Consider the following 17,151-nt stretch of genomic DNA (forward strand, 5'->3'; position numbering starts at 1 on the left):
AGTTCATTCACAGGTCTGCCTTTCTTGGCGTCTCATCCACATTCGTGCAGCATTCACTTGAGATATAATGTTGCCACTTCAATCTTTAACACACGCCGGTCTCTGAGGTTGCTTGCCAACTCACTGGCTGTGTGCGAGTACCACAGGCTTGACCTTGCCTCCCCAACTCTGCCGTTCACCCGGGAGGGTTGCTGGCATCTTTGAAACACAAGACAGCCTTCTGATGTGGGATCTGGCCTTCTCACTTGTCTTTCGCAGCCTGTCGTAGGCAACGACCTCCAGTAGGGAATTATTGGGGTTTCCGACACGCTGCTCTCTTCCATTGGTTCGTCGCTCTGCTCCAGTACGTTTGCCTTCGCCCTGGAAGAGCTGCTTGTACTTGTGTTCCACCTTGCTCAGAGTGTGTCTCTAGGTTCTGCCTTTTATCTGTGTGCGGAGAGCTAATTGGTATCAGGTGTATGCACTTAAAGTCAAGTGTCTGACTTTGCCTGACCGGATTAACAGGACATTTCCAGTACAAAATTTGAGAGTTATACTAGTTACTCTGAGTCACCCTCTTCATCAGCCCAGTGTAAAAAGGGGGTGGGGAAGTTGGGACCTCAGAGAATCTTAAAACAATGGTGATGCCCGTGTCCTGGCCACATGGATGAAAAGTCCCCGAGGACTAGCGGGTGAGACGCCCTTTGGTTTCTCACAGGATCCTGGCACACAGAGATAGGACCTGGCCATCAGCCCCATGGTTACCATCCAATCCAAAACATCTCACCTATAGTATAAATATAAATATCATATAACTATAAATATCATATATACTACCATATATAAATATAAATATCATTGAGCTCTGTACGGTTTCAAAATTACTCATATCTGGAGTCATGGTTGAAGTGTTCAGATCCTGGAACAATTAAAGTGGAAACCAACCACATTTTACTGCAGAAGAGGAGAGAAGATGGAAACACATTAATTACACCTTTCTTACCTAACAAGTTAGAGGAACAACATAGTCAAAGAAACACATTAGGCTATGGTACTAAAAAACAACCAAATGTTATATACATTTAAAAGGGCGTATGCATAGTAGAGGAATTGTTTGTGTTCATGTAGGGGGTCTCTCAATAATGAAGAGGGCATGAATAGCAATGCAAAAATGAGTTTGCTACATATAGTAGGAAGCAGGACGAAAACGGTTACAGTACCTCCCTTGTCCTGCATTAAACAACCAAAACTAGGCTGCGATCATGTAATAAAGACTTGTAGAATGTAAGAGGAGTATTGGCTGGCAGTAAATTGATAAACAGTAACACTTTTCATAATGGGATAAATAAACATCCTGTAGATGCTGATACTGGAGGAAGTCAGAATGAGAATAAAAGGATACATAATCTAACATGGAACAAGTCTAATAAAAGAAGAAGTGGCCAGTATGCCATATTTAGCTTAATATGCCCAGACTACTGATAGCAACAGAGTACAGTATCCAGCCACCCATAAACGTATTCTGGTTTTAATAAATAATACTATAGATCATCAAAATATGGTTCAATTTGTCTTGCCAGACCTGAAAGTTATTTGTTCTAGAGCAGCAACCTCTAAATGGTAGCTGCGGAGCGACTGGTATCTCACTGGGGTTCCAGGGAGCATTAGAGACCTCCAGCCCAAGAGTCCTCTCTTCTGTGCTCACCCTGAATGGGCCCAATCAGACTATCAATGGGAGTGCACAGACAGTACATTGCGCATGCACGTATGAAGCTCAATGGAAAACACTGAATGCCGGGTACAAATAGGAGGGGGTACAATGATGGAAAAAGGGGAGAACCAACCAGTGATTTAAAAAAGGGGGGGCATGCAAGCGGCAATGGCGAGGCTACATGGTGACCCTACATCAAGTTGTGTGTGCACATTTCAGGCTGATAAATGGAAGGACTTAGACACTGGTAAGGGAAGCTTTAAGTTACAGCTCTTTGAAAAAAAAGTAATTAAATTGACATATGTAATATTATAGCCAACATTGTAATACATTTTTTGGATTGCTGGTCAGGTTGTTTGCCTGTGATCATAGATTATTTTCTAATGTAAGAAGCAGCTACATATAAAAATATTTGAGGGCTTCGTAACATGTTTCTTTTACATCTATAAAATGAGGTATCTCACTGTTCTTAAATTGCACACAAAATAATAAATTGTAATCCCTTCCCTTTAGTTGGAGTTACGATTACTTGTTGCTATAAATAAGCAGGTTTAAAGGATTGAGTCAGTTGTGAATGTAGAAAGGTCCCAAAGTTATTTTTAGCTGTAGCAGAAAAACGGCTAAGCCTTTTCAACATAAAAGATGTAAGGATCTGTGTGTGGCTTCATGTTTAATTTAGTAGGTTAGCACACTTTGCATGGATCATAAATAGCTCTCATTGCAGAATAGGTTTGAGACCCCCCAGTTCTAGACATATTGACCTTTCTTCATATATTCCAGCCCCAGGAAACCCAAGTATAAAACACACAATGCATTGCAATATCTGTTTTAGAAAGGAGCTCTGATTGCCAGACCCAATCTCTCAAAGAGAAATATGGAAATTGAGCAGCAAAAATACGAATTCTTGCAAACAATGTGAAGTCAGTGGTTTAAACATGATATTGGGCAGTGAGGTGGTGAGTGTGGAATCCACTCCTGAAGTGCTTTGAATACCTCTGTTAATGGTAGCCCTAGTTTGAGCCACTTGTAGACTTTCATGTGCTATAGTATTGAAACAGTGAAAGCTCTCTCAGCATCCAGTGAATGTGTCATTGGTTAGGAAAATGCTATCCCGCAAAACTATGGCTACGCACTAATTGAAAATGAATAGATTCTTGCATTCATTCCATGCAACACTGCTGGCTTATGTAAGCATCAAAATGATGAAGCTCTTACTTAATGTATTCGTTGAAGTGAGATTATCTGCCTTTATGGAACCTGGAACCTAGGGAAGATGTTGGTTTCTGGGATATAGATGACTGATAACTATAGCTGTATTTACTGGAAGGCGAACACAAGGAGGTCCAATAATGTTAAGTAACGATTTACCATGAAAACACATAGAGGAAATGCATTGTAATTCTTTGCGAGGCCAAGTATGAAGATTAATTATAAATTGATATGAGAAGAACAAAGGGATTGTGCTGTGTGTTACATCTCACAGTAAGCTCCAATCCGTCCAGCTTTAATTTCCCTCACAAATTATTATACTAAGGACTGATTTCAATACATACATTTGAAATAATTTGTGAACGATAATTTTATTATGCAAGCAAATACCCAGGAGCAGGCGTATTTACATACAGCCAGGGATTCATAGTGATAACTAATTGATAATTGCATGTATTGCAATGATTTTGTATTATGTTTTAGTTGTACTCGATTTGATGCACTGGGAAAAAGGTACTCATGTTTGAAATGACAAACGGACTGCAATTCAATAAACTCACATTACAGTTAACTTATTTTCGAAACTGAAAGCATTGACAGAAAGTGATCACATGCATACATGCTTTTTTAACAATCTCTCTCGTGTAGGAAACCAAGGAAACAACAGAGTTTGGCTTCTTGTCATGAGAGAGGTCATAGTGTAGCCCGATAGACAGAAGGAGGGATCCTTATGGGGGGATAATTACTCAACCCAAACATTTGGAACTGTGGTAGTGAAGTAAAAAACCTTAGGTCTATATTGGGTCAGGCAAAGAGACCAAACGTTTAGTAATTTAACTGTCGTTGTATTGTGTAATATTTCAATACCATTCATTGTAAAATCCTTGGTTGAGCATGCATTAGGTCGAGTGTAAAAGTGCACTGTTTCTCTATAGGAAAGTGAAAGCATTGTTGTATGTTTGAGCTTTCACTTTGGATGTGGCTGTCACATTGAAGTTTCAGTGAAATAAATCTTGCTGGGAAATTGGATTGGTGTTCCTTTAATGCAGAGAAATGCTTTCTGTTCCTTCCCTGTCTGCTGATAAAGACATAATTATAGTAATTCGATCAATATCCGTATTTATTGACTGCATTGTAAGCATTCACATGGACTGAGATTAGGTCACTAATGACCATCAGGTTCTAATATGAAAGCATTAAAGCAGATAATATAAGTAACAAGAGGGTAAGGACCATCATGACCAGTTGTCCATTACTTGCAGTAAGGTCTTTCTGTGATTGTATGTATGGCCAGTAAACAACATTACTTCCCAGAGTGGCATAGTTAGCGGCTATAAGTAGGTGTATTAAGTGGTCTTACGAAAGCTGTATTAGGGCCAAACGTGTCTTGCAAACACTCTGCAGAGGAGCAAGGGCAGCCACAGGAACACATGACAATGTTATCTTATATAACACTAAAATAACAATTGTAAGATGGTTTTGTAGCGGGGTGTCTCATCAGGTCTTGATAGAAGAATGGAGAAAAGAATAAACCTCAATCATACTGCCTCAAATCCTTAGCAAAACATATAGGAATTTAAATGCTTGGGTTTTGTTATTTTGCTGAGTATACAGTGGAGTAAGCATCTGGAGAGGAAAGCTGAGGATGCCATGGCACAGGGAGGGTCAATAAGGAATATGTGTGTGCAATATTTGCACCTGTTGCCATATATAATGCAAATGTATGGGGCAGAATGAACCAGCATCATGGTCAGGATTACGTTATTCAAGTCATTTCATAAACAATTAAATAAAAAAATATGGGTTAGGTTGTTGGGCTTGCAAAGTGTGTCTACTTTATACAACTCTTCAAGCTGGACTTTTCGCCAATGCCTGCTTTGAGAAGGTGATAGCCATCTGTAGAGGCATGCATCCAAGACTAGAAGAGCCACTTGGTCCAGTTTTAGAGTTGGTTTAGGTAGTGCTTTGTCAAGCTCAAAGCAACTGTAATTGGGACGATACACTTCGATGACTGATGGATATGTTGTGAGGCCCTGAGCAGAAATTAAGCCCTGGGTACAGAGGTTTGATAACATCATTTATGTTATCCTGACCTGAATTTAGTTTTTTCAGTAATTAATCATTACAGTGGCACAGGTGGGATAGCAAATGTCCTTCTAACCAGGAGAGGTTTATAAACCAAGTCGTCCCCGAACTACTGTAGAATATCGTTCTTAGAGTTTTGATTGGTGCAGCAAAAATGCTGCCCACTGACGTATGGAAAAGGGACTAAGTCTCTTCTCCATGGCGACAGCCAGACAAGACGAGCACCGGGACCGGAGCAAAAAGCTCTGTTCCACAGCAAGTGAGTGGGGTGGGAGGGCGTGGAGAAGGGGGTAGATGTATTGGGGTTGGGGGGGGTTAGGTAGGAACAGGGAGAGGTTCCTTGTTGCCACCCCACATACAAAAAAATGGCACCACCCTGTGATGGACCTCAGATGGCTGGAACAGAAGGCAAGGATTGTGTATTCTCACCTGCTGTTCCAGCCACCTGATAGGCTGATGGTCCTTGACCGGGTGCAAATGCAATAATTTGCCTTGTTTTGATATGCGGAAAATGGTGCTTTGTAAACCCATTTTGTATATGTAAATGTACTAAAATATTTCAGGAAACATTAGATCAATTGTAAAATAGGTCCTTTTTCACTTATGTTAAGGTATGTTATGGGAATGAAACTGAATTGTCAATATGATGAAATGTGTAATTCATTAAATTGCTGGTTTGTTTTTATGTCAAATGTCTTACAAGAGGATTCATTGTGTCAAAATTACAATGTTGATTAGCTAAGGTAAAGCTATTTTATGAGTTTAAAAGCTTTGAATAGTGGTGAGTTTAAAACTACAAAAAGATATTTTGGCAACTGTATTTTAAAAGGGATTGCTGTTTCGAACAGAGTTAGTACGCGCATAAGCCATACATTAGTCTTCATTGAAAGGAAATTCATAGATCCATGGTACAGAAACATATGGGATTTGTAGTCACCATGGATTATTCCTCATTGAAGTTTTTTTTTAATTTTGTTAATTAAAAAGGAGTTTTAAGATTATTTAAACATTTGGAATTGGTAGTTGGAATTTATTCCAAGTGTTTTAGATTGTTAAAAAACAGGATTGAAACAAAAATGTGGTTTGGTATTTAATTTGCTAAAACGTATTTAGGAGTTCTATCAAAATCGTTGAAAGTTAAGAAAAAGTGTGTAATGTCTGTTAAAACCTTTCAACATGTGGCTCGTGTTTGTGAAAACGTTCAACTTTGAGTGTATGAGTTATATAAAACAAAGTTTTATCTGTCAAAGCTGTTTCCAGTCTAACGGTTGAGTAGAGGAAGGGGTGTGAAACTGTTTCCTGAACAGTGAGTTCTTCATTTACCTCTTTAGAGAATGTTTTAATGTTTTACATGATTCTCACGCTTAGGCATCTGCCGCCTTATCTGGGCATTTTATATTTGGGTTTAGGCAGATATTATTTCTCTACGGTAAAAGCAGGAACCCACACTTCCATATGTATTTCTTTTTTTTTTCAGATGAAATGAACGATCAACAAAACACCCTGTCGTACATATTGATAAATCCTTCTCCGGACACAAGGTTGGAGCTGAATGATGTTGTGTAGGTTACAATTATATAATGTGTTAATTGGCAGTCAGTGCATGCATTTCTGTATACACATGAGGTTTAACTTACACACATTGTCACATATATGAGTCACTGAGGGATGACGGGGCAAAGAAGTGCTACAGTAAGTGTTGAAAGTGAGGGCAGGGCGATAAGTTCCTTCGTTTATAGAGAGATGGGCTGGGTGCACGTTTTCAAACAGCAGCTTCCCTAGTAGCTGCTATAACGTAATGTTTAAGAACATATCCTCACTTATGAATTCGCCAAACATATGATTTAATTTTGGTATCTTATAAATCATGATGGGTACATTATAAAACAAAGGCAATGGGCCTCATTACGAGTCCGGCGGTAACCGTGCGGGTGCTACCGGCGGGTTGCTGCCAGACCCGTACAAAATTACTGGCGCCTGTCTTCCTGGTGCTACCAGGCTATTCTGAGTCCAGTGGCCGGGAAGTCAGGCGCCGGTAATTTTGTTAGTCCCCATTCCCATGGAGTCCCATACAACTCCATGTGAATGGGGACACGTGTGCCGGTGCTCCTGTGAGAACTCTGCAAACGGGTGTTGTCCCGCCTGGCAGGTCAGACCCGGGCGGGCGGGACAGCACCCACCTGCAGAGTTATTGTGTGCTAGTCCGGAAACAAGGGTGCAGGTAGGCTTACCCGCACCGTTGTTTCTGGACTGGCACAACTGTATTGAGGCCCAATGTGTTAGTTCAACCAATAAGGAGACAAAACGTACAAAGTCAGCAAAACTGGATTTGGCCATCTTTGCTTTTTATATTTTCGTGAACATGATTTGAAGTATATGCATAGTTAAAAAAAAACACTCAATTTCAGCAGTGTACTAGTAAAAGGAGCATACTTCCATATTTACAGTAAGGGGTGCTGTATGTGAGGGGCTCTTTTGATCTTAAGTGTTCTCTCGATTGACATCGTGTCCTATGACTGGCCCCCTTAACACGTCACGACATATTTGGTCTACCCAACATGCACTGCATTTATTCGGCACTGTCAAAGCGTCCATTGAGTGGGTCTCATTTAGCTTTTCCAACCATTCAGGACCTATGTGAGGTTTCCTCGAATCACCTTCAAATTCCAAACTGCCATTAAAGGAATACAAGTAGGGCTGGTCCATTCTGGCCCTTGCTTACTGATGAATGCATTCAACTCATTACTGTATACAGCAGTGAGGATGCAGAAATGTCAGCTTTGGTGTCCACTCAAGTGATCTACTCTGCTCGAAGCTTTATTTTCTTTTACTTTTTAAGAGACACTTATGAGAAGTGCTGGCCTTCTTCAACTTTTATTCCCCGATCTAGTACAACTCGTCGGTGGCTAACTCATCATGGCTGTTTCCCCACATTTTTACGGGGGGCCAGCCACCCAGTTGCCTGTTCTACATGCCCAAGCCTCTCCCCAATGGCAGCAATTATCAGGAATTGAAAGAAAATATTCCCTGAACCGCACCCCCCCCCTCAAAATGCATGAAATAATGTTGGAAAACAGCCCCAATGAGTTGGTCCCTCCGAGCTCAGCCAGTACTGCCAGAATATTATCTGCTGACATTGCACATTTTGCAGTGCTCATCAACCCATCAAGTGGCAGGGTGCGGTCAGGTAATTCTACTGTATCTGTGTCTGTGTTAGTGCTTCTAAAAATCTTAACATATGCTACCATTTTCTGAGACTTTGAGCTCAGTTATAACTGCAAAATTCCAATTGAGAAGAACATTTTTGTAATGGTCCTTTTTGAGTTGGACGTTCAAAATGTATCCTGGAAATTGTGTTTTTCTGGCCGAAATGCAAATCATCCACTTATTATTTGGGTACATTTCAGCAAAAGTGAAGTTTTCTTTTACCAACAAAATTAAGAAAATATATATATGGATATTCAGAGCTTGATAAAATACTCAACCGACATTTACAGCAAGTTTATATTGCTACTTTTTAAGATGGATTTCTGAACTCTGACCTGGTGGGCAGAGGTTCAGAAGGCCAGCCTAGTTTCTTGGAACAGGGTAACCTCTGGACAAGCCAGACAATCAAGGTAGCATTGGTAGCAGTCAAGACTATGTCTCAGGAGGGGTGAGGGTGATCAAAAGCCCACAATGAGCACACGCAGTAAACAACACCACAAATTACTCTCAGTCCGGTGTATATATCAAAAATACCTAAACAGTTATTAAAGGCCTTTTAAATCAAACACAAAGCAAATCTCAGTAGTATTAACAAAACCAATACAGCACTAACTATGAAACATATATACAGTCACCAATGGCCTAAAGGAACATTACACAGTATAGATCCACAACCTGCAAAGAAATGGGTCACACAGTGCGAATATCATTCAGGCAGTCCTTCACAATTCAAATCCTAGGTAAGAGGCAGTTCAGTCCCTAAAATGAGTGGAGCCTTGAGCTCACAAGTAAATTCTGTGCTGGTGCGCGTGATTGTGTGGTTAAGTTAAAAACCGGGGTCTCTTCAAAGGGCTGTAGCGATTCAGGAAGGTGGGTGAGGCAGTGAAGAATAAGTTCCCACTATTCGAGGAGTGTCTCCCCAAGAGGGCATAACAGGATCCAAGAATTCGGAATAGCTTGGTAGCACAGGCTACCTCGATAAAGAAGAGTGGCCCTCAGGGGACACTCGTGCATAAAAATCTATGAATGCAAAGGGGCCACCGGCAAGTGTTGCAAGAATTTACCAACCCTCAGTGCACTCTGGACCAAACTTCAGCGGCAGTCGAGTACACTTCGGTGGCAGGTTCAAATCCTGCAGTTGCGCGGCTCTGCGGCTTTACGGGGCTGCGTTCTGGGAATCATTCTGAGGCGGGACAGTGGGCATTTCTCTGCTCCTGGTGAAGGGATCAGGCCAGTTGCACTGCAGCAAGTCTGAGGGCACAGGGGGGCACAGCAGCAAAGCACACATGAGATTCATCACCACAGCTGGGTGACACGGTGACCGCCTATGCTCGGGTTCAGGCGCACTCTCGTAATTCCAGACCCAGGAATGCTAGATGTACAAAACTCGGCGGGAGAGTGCTTTATACGTAGAACTTACAGTCTTCAAAGGCTCAAGTCGAAACTCGAGAAGGCAGCGGTTCCAGGTCAAATGTCCCATACGAGCTGGTCAGTTTACTGGACGGTCTAGGAACACTTCCAAAAAAACCTCACTTACAGGTTAAGCAGTAGGTGCTAACAATACTTGGTCCCACTATTCCAATTGTCCAAAGCGCCCTTGCAGGCCTTCTAGGTTCGATCAGAAACAGGGGTCCGATGGGACAACAGCAGGCTCAGGGTGCCAAACTTTCCAGTGGGTCACCAGCGGTTCCACGGATCTGCTTCTTTGGTTCAGGATACTTGGCTCCTTTACTAAGTTCGGTGTGGACTCAGAAAATCGACCTGGAATGGGTGTAAGATGCCTTCTCTTATCCAAAATCTCCTTTGCGCCAAGACGAAGAGAAGCCAATGAGAGATCTGCTCACATACAACCATCCCAGACGTGGACCAATCACAGACCACGGGGGTCCTAGTCATCCCAGCACACCAGACATCCTGGCACCCAGGATGTGTTTTGGAACTACACAGCTCCAGCCCACATCCTGGAGGCACACACACAAGGCATACAAAAGCCTGCAAAAGCTTCCCTTTGTGCGGGGGTCTGTATGACCGAATAAGGGATTTCCCGGGTCTGCTCGACCTGGGGAAGGCAAAGGGACAGGATGGCCAAATTACAGAAAAAAGGACAAAGGACCTTGTGGCATGACCATTTTAGGCACTGGACACTGTCCTGGGTCAAACGCGGTCTGGACCAGAAAAGAGTTGAAAACATATAAAAAGTAACAGCTGCCACCAGCTCTGTCCAGGGCACACTTGTACATTCACCAACAATCCTTCAAGGTGCCTAGGGCCTGGATAATTAAAAGAAAACCCCAGCACACTGTAATGGAAGGTACATTGTGCACTGATAAAATGTTACAAAAGAATAGCAACAAAGTGAAAGACAAAGTCTCCCAGTACTGACAGTCTTGAGAACATGTCAGTTTCCCCATAACAAAATGAGCAAAAGGCAACGTAAGTACAGCAGAAGGTTGGGCTCCACTGGCAAACGTCAGGCTAGGATGGTCAGACAACAGCAAAATGTTGGGGGGTTCACAACTAGAGGGAACATTACCCATAAATGGAAATAAATGGAAATCTTTTCTAACACTACTCTAAAGATTGATTTCAAGGGCTAGCACCTACAGAGAGGTGTGAAAGAATGTGAATGGGAGCCTCAGTGGAATGTTAGAGTGGGGGCACAAAATGATGAAACTAGGAGTGGGAGGCTATATATTGGGATATTAAAATATGCATTATGAGAAAGGGGAATATGCTGGTCAGGGGTTAAATATGGGTGTTATTAGATTAGGAGAATATGGCAAAGAGTGCCAATAAAAGGGAAACATAAGAAGGAGAATATTAAACTAAGTCTGAGATACGTATGTAGTAGTGGAAATGAAAGGAGGTTTGAGAGTGAGAAGATATTGGATTGTATGTTTCATGTGAACAATAGGGACACATGGGGGAGACATTGGGACCTTGGGGTCATGTAAGAGAGAGGAGAATGAAAACGTCGATCTGAGAAACAATGTGTAATATGATTGTGAAGAATTGTCATCTGGCAAGGGTGCAATACCTTGGCCTTTTATGATTTATATTAGTACATAAAATAATGTGTATTATTCCATCTCCAAAATGGTCATCTGCTTAGCAGATTCCCTTTTCACCAACTCCATACCAAAAGCATACTATGCATCTGTGTCCTGCAGCATCAGTATCATGATTTGCAGCACCTGCTCTACCAGCGGCATAGAGCAGGTTCAGAGGTCATAGCAGCCCATTTGACAACTGCGGTGACAGCGAGGTCTCTGCAGCACAGGGGCTGCATTTGGGTTATGCACCACTGTACCAAAACTATGATGATCATAAGTAGCGCACGATGGTGGCAGGATAGTCTCTAAAATAAAGCTATGACTGAGTTTAGGCATATTTTATGCTTATGATCATGACTGAAACATCCCAACTGATATTGCACATGTGTCAGCTCCTGTATGTCAGTTCTGCCGTGGAAGGTGATGTGTATTCTGGAAAGCTGAGTGTAGTCTGCCAAATGGAAGGACAGGAACCTGGAGGTGCCAGTGTCGTCTTTGATCTCTTTGTGAGGGCAGGTAACACCCTTGACCCGAAACAGCTCCACAGCAGGCAGCTGTCCTAGCCATAAAAGTTGCACACCCATTCAAAAGGAGTAGCCTCACACCAAGGTTCTGCAAATTTAAAGACATTTGTTCTTAGTGAAAAGGGAAGGGGTGGGATTGTAATAGGCAGCAATGCTCTGGTCAGTGGAAGGAGATGTTCCACCATTTTGTTTCTCTCTGGCTCTCTCCTTTTCCTGTCCCCTCCACTTCCTCCAAAGCAAAGCACTTTGAGTGGGACATCAGAAGGGCAAAGCCATTCCATTCAAGAGCAGAGATTGGACCACTAAGGCAGATTAGCTTTATGCCAATTGCCTGTGGACTTGTGCCTTTAAAAGAAGGGGTCTTCCACTTCTTCAACAGATTTTCTCAAATCCTTAAAGGCAGCTGATCCACTCTGAACAACTCACTAGACTTCCTTTGGAAATGTTGCACTTTCAAAAGCCCTCAGCCTGATGTGAAGAAAGAGCTGTCCAAGTCAGAAGGAAGATCTGTCCCCTACCCACTCCCAGGGCACCATGGGGCAGATCTCTGCTGTGGACCAGGACATTCCACTCTGCCCCTGAATCCCTTAGAGCTGGGAGAGCAGACCATGAATGGAACCATCCTGTCCTCGAGTCCCTCTGAGTAGGTCTCACAGCAATCAAAGGGCCCGACCAGCTGAATCGCCCTGTTCTATGGCACAGAGCCGATCACTCCATGTTCACCACACGTTGAACGAGAGGGAAATCACTGGTGCTGGTATTTGTGCTCCTCCACCACTTTGAAGAACTTGCTTGCACTTCAAATCAGCTCAATGCTGCATCGCGCCCTAGCTAAGCACATCACCTGCTAGGCCCAAAGCACCTGCTTAATGCCGGGACCCAATTTGAATCACTGGAAAGTCACACACCGACACTAACCAGGGGTTACAACCATGTCTCAACCCAGATATCCCCTGAACGGCCACCTCATTGACCTGCACATGACACACCCAAGATCACCGTGTTGACGAACATCCCTGCCAGCTCGAAATGCTGGAGCATCCGTCATCAACTGTTTCCAGCGGCTAAAGCCGGACTCGGCCTGGCCCACTGTAAAGCATTCCTGGGACCGCTGCAACCTGCAACTTTGGGAGACATTCTTCTACCGCAATGAGCAACCGCATTAACCCCTACTCGATGCCCACTTGTTTCTTGGGCCCCAATGATCCAATGTGCCAAACTGAGATTGATTCCCTCACAGCTATGTTCAATACCGGGTCTGACTCTGTCAACCCACCAATAACGGAATCCAGGCACTGTTGACGCTGAACTGCCCCCACGGTCCACTTGGACCCGAGAGACGCTTGCTCCTGTTTTCAACTACAATATCCTTTTTTGCACCTAGTAATCTGCCTACCACCCTGAACTACGCTCAGAGTGCTACTTTCTCCAGTCTGTTGCATCTCCTATGTTCTTCATTCGGGGTGGGTTTTTGTACAATGTTTTCTATTTGTTCTATTGCAGATGGTGTGTTTAATTAAAGCGTATATAGTTTTATAGAACCTTGATGGGGCATTTCCTTTATTTTAGACTGTGATAGTGTGTTGTTTGAGTCACTAGCGGTTCACCATCACACCCCTCTTAAGAGCATAGCCTTCTCTCGGCCCACGTTACAGAAAAAGGCAAAGTCGGTGTATCTGTTAACTGTCCCTGTTTTACCTTTATGATTCAGTTGTGTTTTGGTTTGTAGAAGTGTGAGGGCTGAATGGACCATTTCTACCCCTGCTCATCTTTATACCCATGCCAAGCAGAATCCAGTTTGTCACAATGATGACGGAAAGGAAAGGGCGTACGCTATGAGAAACGGGGATGAATATGAGAAGCATTGCGGGTATGAGAGATGTAGTTATGTGCGTATGGGAAATCTGGAGGCTGAATGTGAGAATTAGGAGACCATTAGAACTGAATTAAACACTTATAGAGGGAGACAATAAATATTAGAGAGAGACTATGACAGAGACAATAGTGAAGCGATATGAGAATTTGGAGAATAGCAGGAAACAGGTGATATTCAAAATGTGAGACATTCTGGAGAAGGGAAAGGGAGGAATTGTATGAGTTACATATGTGTATGGAATGAGAAGTGGTGGGGAATGTGTAGAACATGGGAGTGCACTATATAAAGTATGAACAGAATAAAAGAGAAACTAATTTTGTTTATCATTGCCATGAACACAGTTTTTGTTGTCTTTATTAATAGTTACCTGATTCGACCGGATCCACTGGCCTACGTCCCCAACACATCACCAAGCCGAAAAAGTAGTTTCTGCAACACGGCTGTGCAGGACACAAGGGAGGAAACACAACTTTGATACTTTGAGGTTGGCACAGAAACGGATATCGATAAGGCTGTCTTGCCGTTTCCTCATTTCGAACAATGTGGAATCATTCTGCTGACAATGCCCACTTGCCAGTTCCTCACTCCGAACAATGTGGAATCATTCTTCTAACAATACCCACTTGCCGTTTCCTCAGTCCGAACAATGTGGAATCATTCTTCTAACAATACCCACTTGCCGTTTCCTCAGTCTGAACAATGTGGAATCATTCTGCTATTTCCGGAGCGGGGAAGGAGACATTTTGACAAAGTATAGCTAACAACGTTACTTGGGTGCGTTATCCATCTATGACTTCAGAAGGCACAATACATGTTTTAATGGAAGGCAACGTTCTTCATAAGTCTTTGCTCCTTTAACCATTGGTTTCAAATGTAGGATTGAATGACAACAGCTGATTTCTAGCAAACCAATAAAGCAGGAGAAGTGTGGCTGTGCATTATTTCAGTGTCCCATTGATGTTCATATGGGAGATGCATGATCCTTACATATTCTCGAGGAGGTCCACTCTTCTCAGCCCACGCAGCCACAGGGGCAGCTTTTGTTTTTCATGATGATCCAGTTCCTAAGAAAGTGTCTTTCTAGCTTACACACTAGTGGCCATAACTTGTTGAAGAAAAACATATTTAACCGAACACGTGCCCTACAGCCTTGCATCGCTGCAAGTTATTACATCATCACCGCTTGACTTGCAGCCACCTTCCAGACAATGCCTTTGATGTTGATGGAGATCCTAACACAGTATTCTTGCAAATGAGAAGAAGCAATTTCCTCTTTTCTATGTATCTTGTTTAATATTCCAGATTGACCCCAGACAAAAGTTTAGATTGCATTAACACACATAGGGTATGATTTACAAAAGGGTTTTCAATAGGAAAATTCCATTAAAAAAGCTTTGTCAATCAGGCCCAATACCTTTTAGGCCTGTGAATAATCTTTAACTAACATAACCCTCTGGAAGCACACGTTTTAAACATACATTGCCTTTTTATGAATTTCTCAAGTAACAAAGACATGCAATAGTTATTTTACTTATTACATCAGAAAAGTGGGACTCTGTTGACAGATATGACACGCACTATTCATTTGTGCCGCTTCAAAAGGAGGCAAGTACAATTTTTTGTGACAGTCAGTCCATCCCACATATAGAACCCTACATAAAGAGTGAAAAGGCAAATGTCTTGCCTTAGTCTTTCTTTGCTTTTAACTCACAATGAAGGAAGGGAAACCTAAAAAACCTAAACCACAGTTTTCCCAAGACAGTGGGAAATGAGAACTTATGTAACCCAAGAACATATCCAAATGTTCTACTTGTGTGATATGTTTAGGAGAGAAGGTTATGTTGCACACTGTCAATCAGCATTAAGCCATTTTGGGATCTCCGTTCTGTGCAATTACAGTGCTTGATGTGTGGGTGCAGGGGCTTGTCAGGGCTCAGCCCTGGCATGCATTTCTCAGCAACGTCACTTATTTATGATCCCAACTTCATTACATTGTGGTGTCAGTCAGTCATTGTAATATAACAATCAACAACGGTGTGCACTGGCCAGGGTCTCTGTATTCTAGGCTGGCTCCTTGCTATTCACAAACCTGATGACCCAGGTTGGCAGGGCAATGTATCCATTTTCATGAATAACAATGAGTTGGAAGGTGACAGTGGTCAGCACTGTTCCTAGCCATGTCCACACACTGCTTCCATCAGCCTGCATTATATTACAACACATTCTCTACTGTAATAACCAGCAAGCTGAGTTGACAACAACAGGACAGTCACCAATCACCATCCCGAACACAGAAGCAACGTCGGTGAAAAGGCCAATATCAAAGAGGAGTGACTGTCATGAGTGCCCACATATACAAGAAGATCTTGCTTCAGTATTTGGCAGGCAAGTTCCAATAATGATTTTGCCTGCATTTGTCCATCAATTTGTGATAGGAGGAAAGCATGCTTGCTCATTTTTTATGTGAATAGGTGGTTAACATGTTTCACTTGCCACTGATAGGATTAGAGCAAAATGTTAACAATGACGTGTTTTAAAGAAACACTTAAACATTAATTTTATTTCAAGACCAACTAATACGTTATGTCAATTGAAATCTGTAAATCACACTGTGCATCATTCACCCTCAATAAACTGGTGGGTGTTACAGCTTTAACTGCAAATATGTTGACACTGAATGGAAAACCTGTGTGTGGTGTGGTCTCAATAGTGGGTGGGGAGCTACCAGCCTGATGTGTTGCAGGCATGCTAAAACATATTTAGACCCTGGCACTTATTTTCTTACAAATGAAGCACTGGCAATTAGCTTGGGTTTGCTACTTGTCACATTTGCCTGTATATCAATTTTGGCACCGAATTTGATGGGGTAAAGAGGTGCCAAAATCTTTACAGTTGATAATATAGGCCCTTTTAAATGTACATTATGAGAATCTACCACCTTTAAGATGGGTCAAACACTTACAGTGCTGCGCATGTCTTCAAATGTGCATCTTCGTTAGAGCTTTATTAATGTATTTATTCTTAATTTATATTGCGCCCACTGTTGTAAGGTAAAAGGTTCATGGTGCCCCAAAAGCACAGAGGGTGTGGCAAATATGTGAGGAGGAAGGGTAGGAAAATCATCCACATTTCTTGGAGCCTTCAAACCCGGGGAGTTACGGTGCAGCCATGAAGAGGCTGGAACAAGTTACTTAACTGTCGTTCTCCAGTATGGGTCTGGCATGGATTCACATGCTCATGAATATTCCCTGTCGTCAGGCCGGGAATCCTTGGTAAAAGAAAAAAATGTTTCACTTTCACTTACAAACTGTCTTTCTCCAGTGAGTTCTGGGTCATACTGCCCCCAGCCAATGACTGCCCTTTCCCTAAGCCCCTCCTCAGACAGCCATCTTCAGATTTGGTAGCATGGAAGGTGGCAGTAGGACCAAGAAGAGCCGCAGAGGGGCAGGAGGGAGGGTTTACATATGCATCCATGCCAGACCCATGCTGGAGAAAAACAGTTACAGG

The 17,151-nt window shown here is 42.5% G+C and overlaps 1 protein-coding gene across 1 annotated transcript in view; it reads left to right on the forward strand.

Annotated features, from left to right (window-relative positions):
* KCNT2 (potassium sodium-activated channel subfamily T member 2) overlaps positions 1–15,750 on the forward strand; it is a 2,640,974-nt gene extending 2,625,224 nt beyond the window's left edge. The window contains exons 28-29 of the mRNA XM_069641505.1: positions 6,462–6,546; positions 14,008–15,750. Of these exons, the coding sequence (XP_069497606.1) occupies positions 6,462–6,546; positions 14,008–14,119 (197 nt within the window). The 3' untranslated portion in view covers positions 14,120–15,750. The remainder of the gene's footprint in view (positions 1–6,461; positions 6,547–14,007) is intronic.
* The last annotated feature ends 1,401 nt before the right edge of the window (positions 15,751–17,151 follow it).

Source organism: Ambystoma mexicanum, chromosome 1q (assembly GCF_040938575.1).
Source record: "Ambystoma mexicanum isolate Mex_15411 chromosome 1q, UKY_AmexF1_1, whole genome shotgun sequence".
Classification (NCBI taxonomy): domain Eukaryota; kingdom Metazoa; phylum Chordata; class Amphibia; order Caudata; family Ambystomatidae; genus Ambystoma; species Ambystoma mexicanum.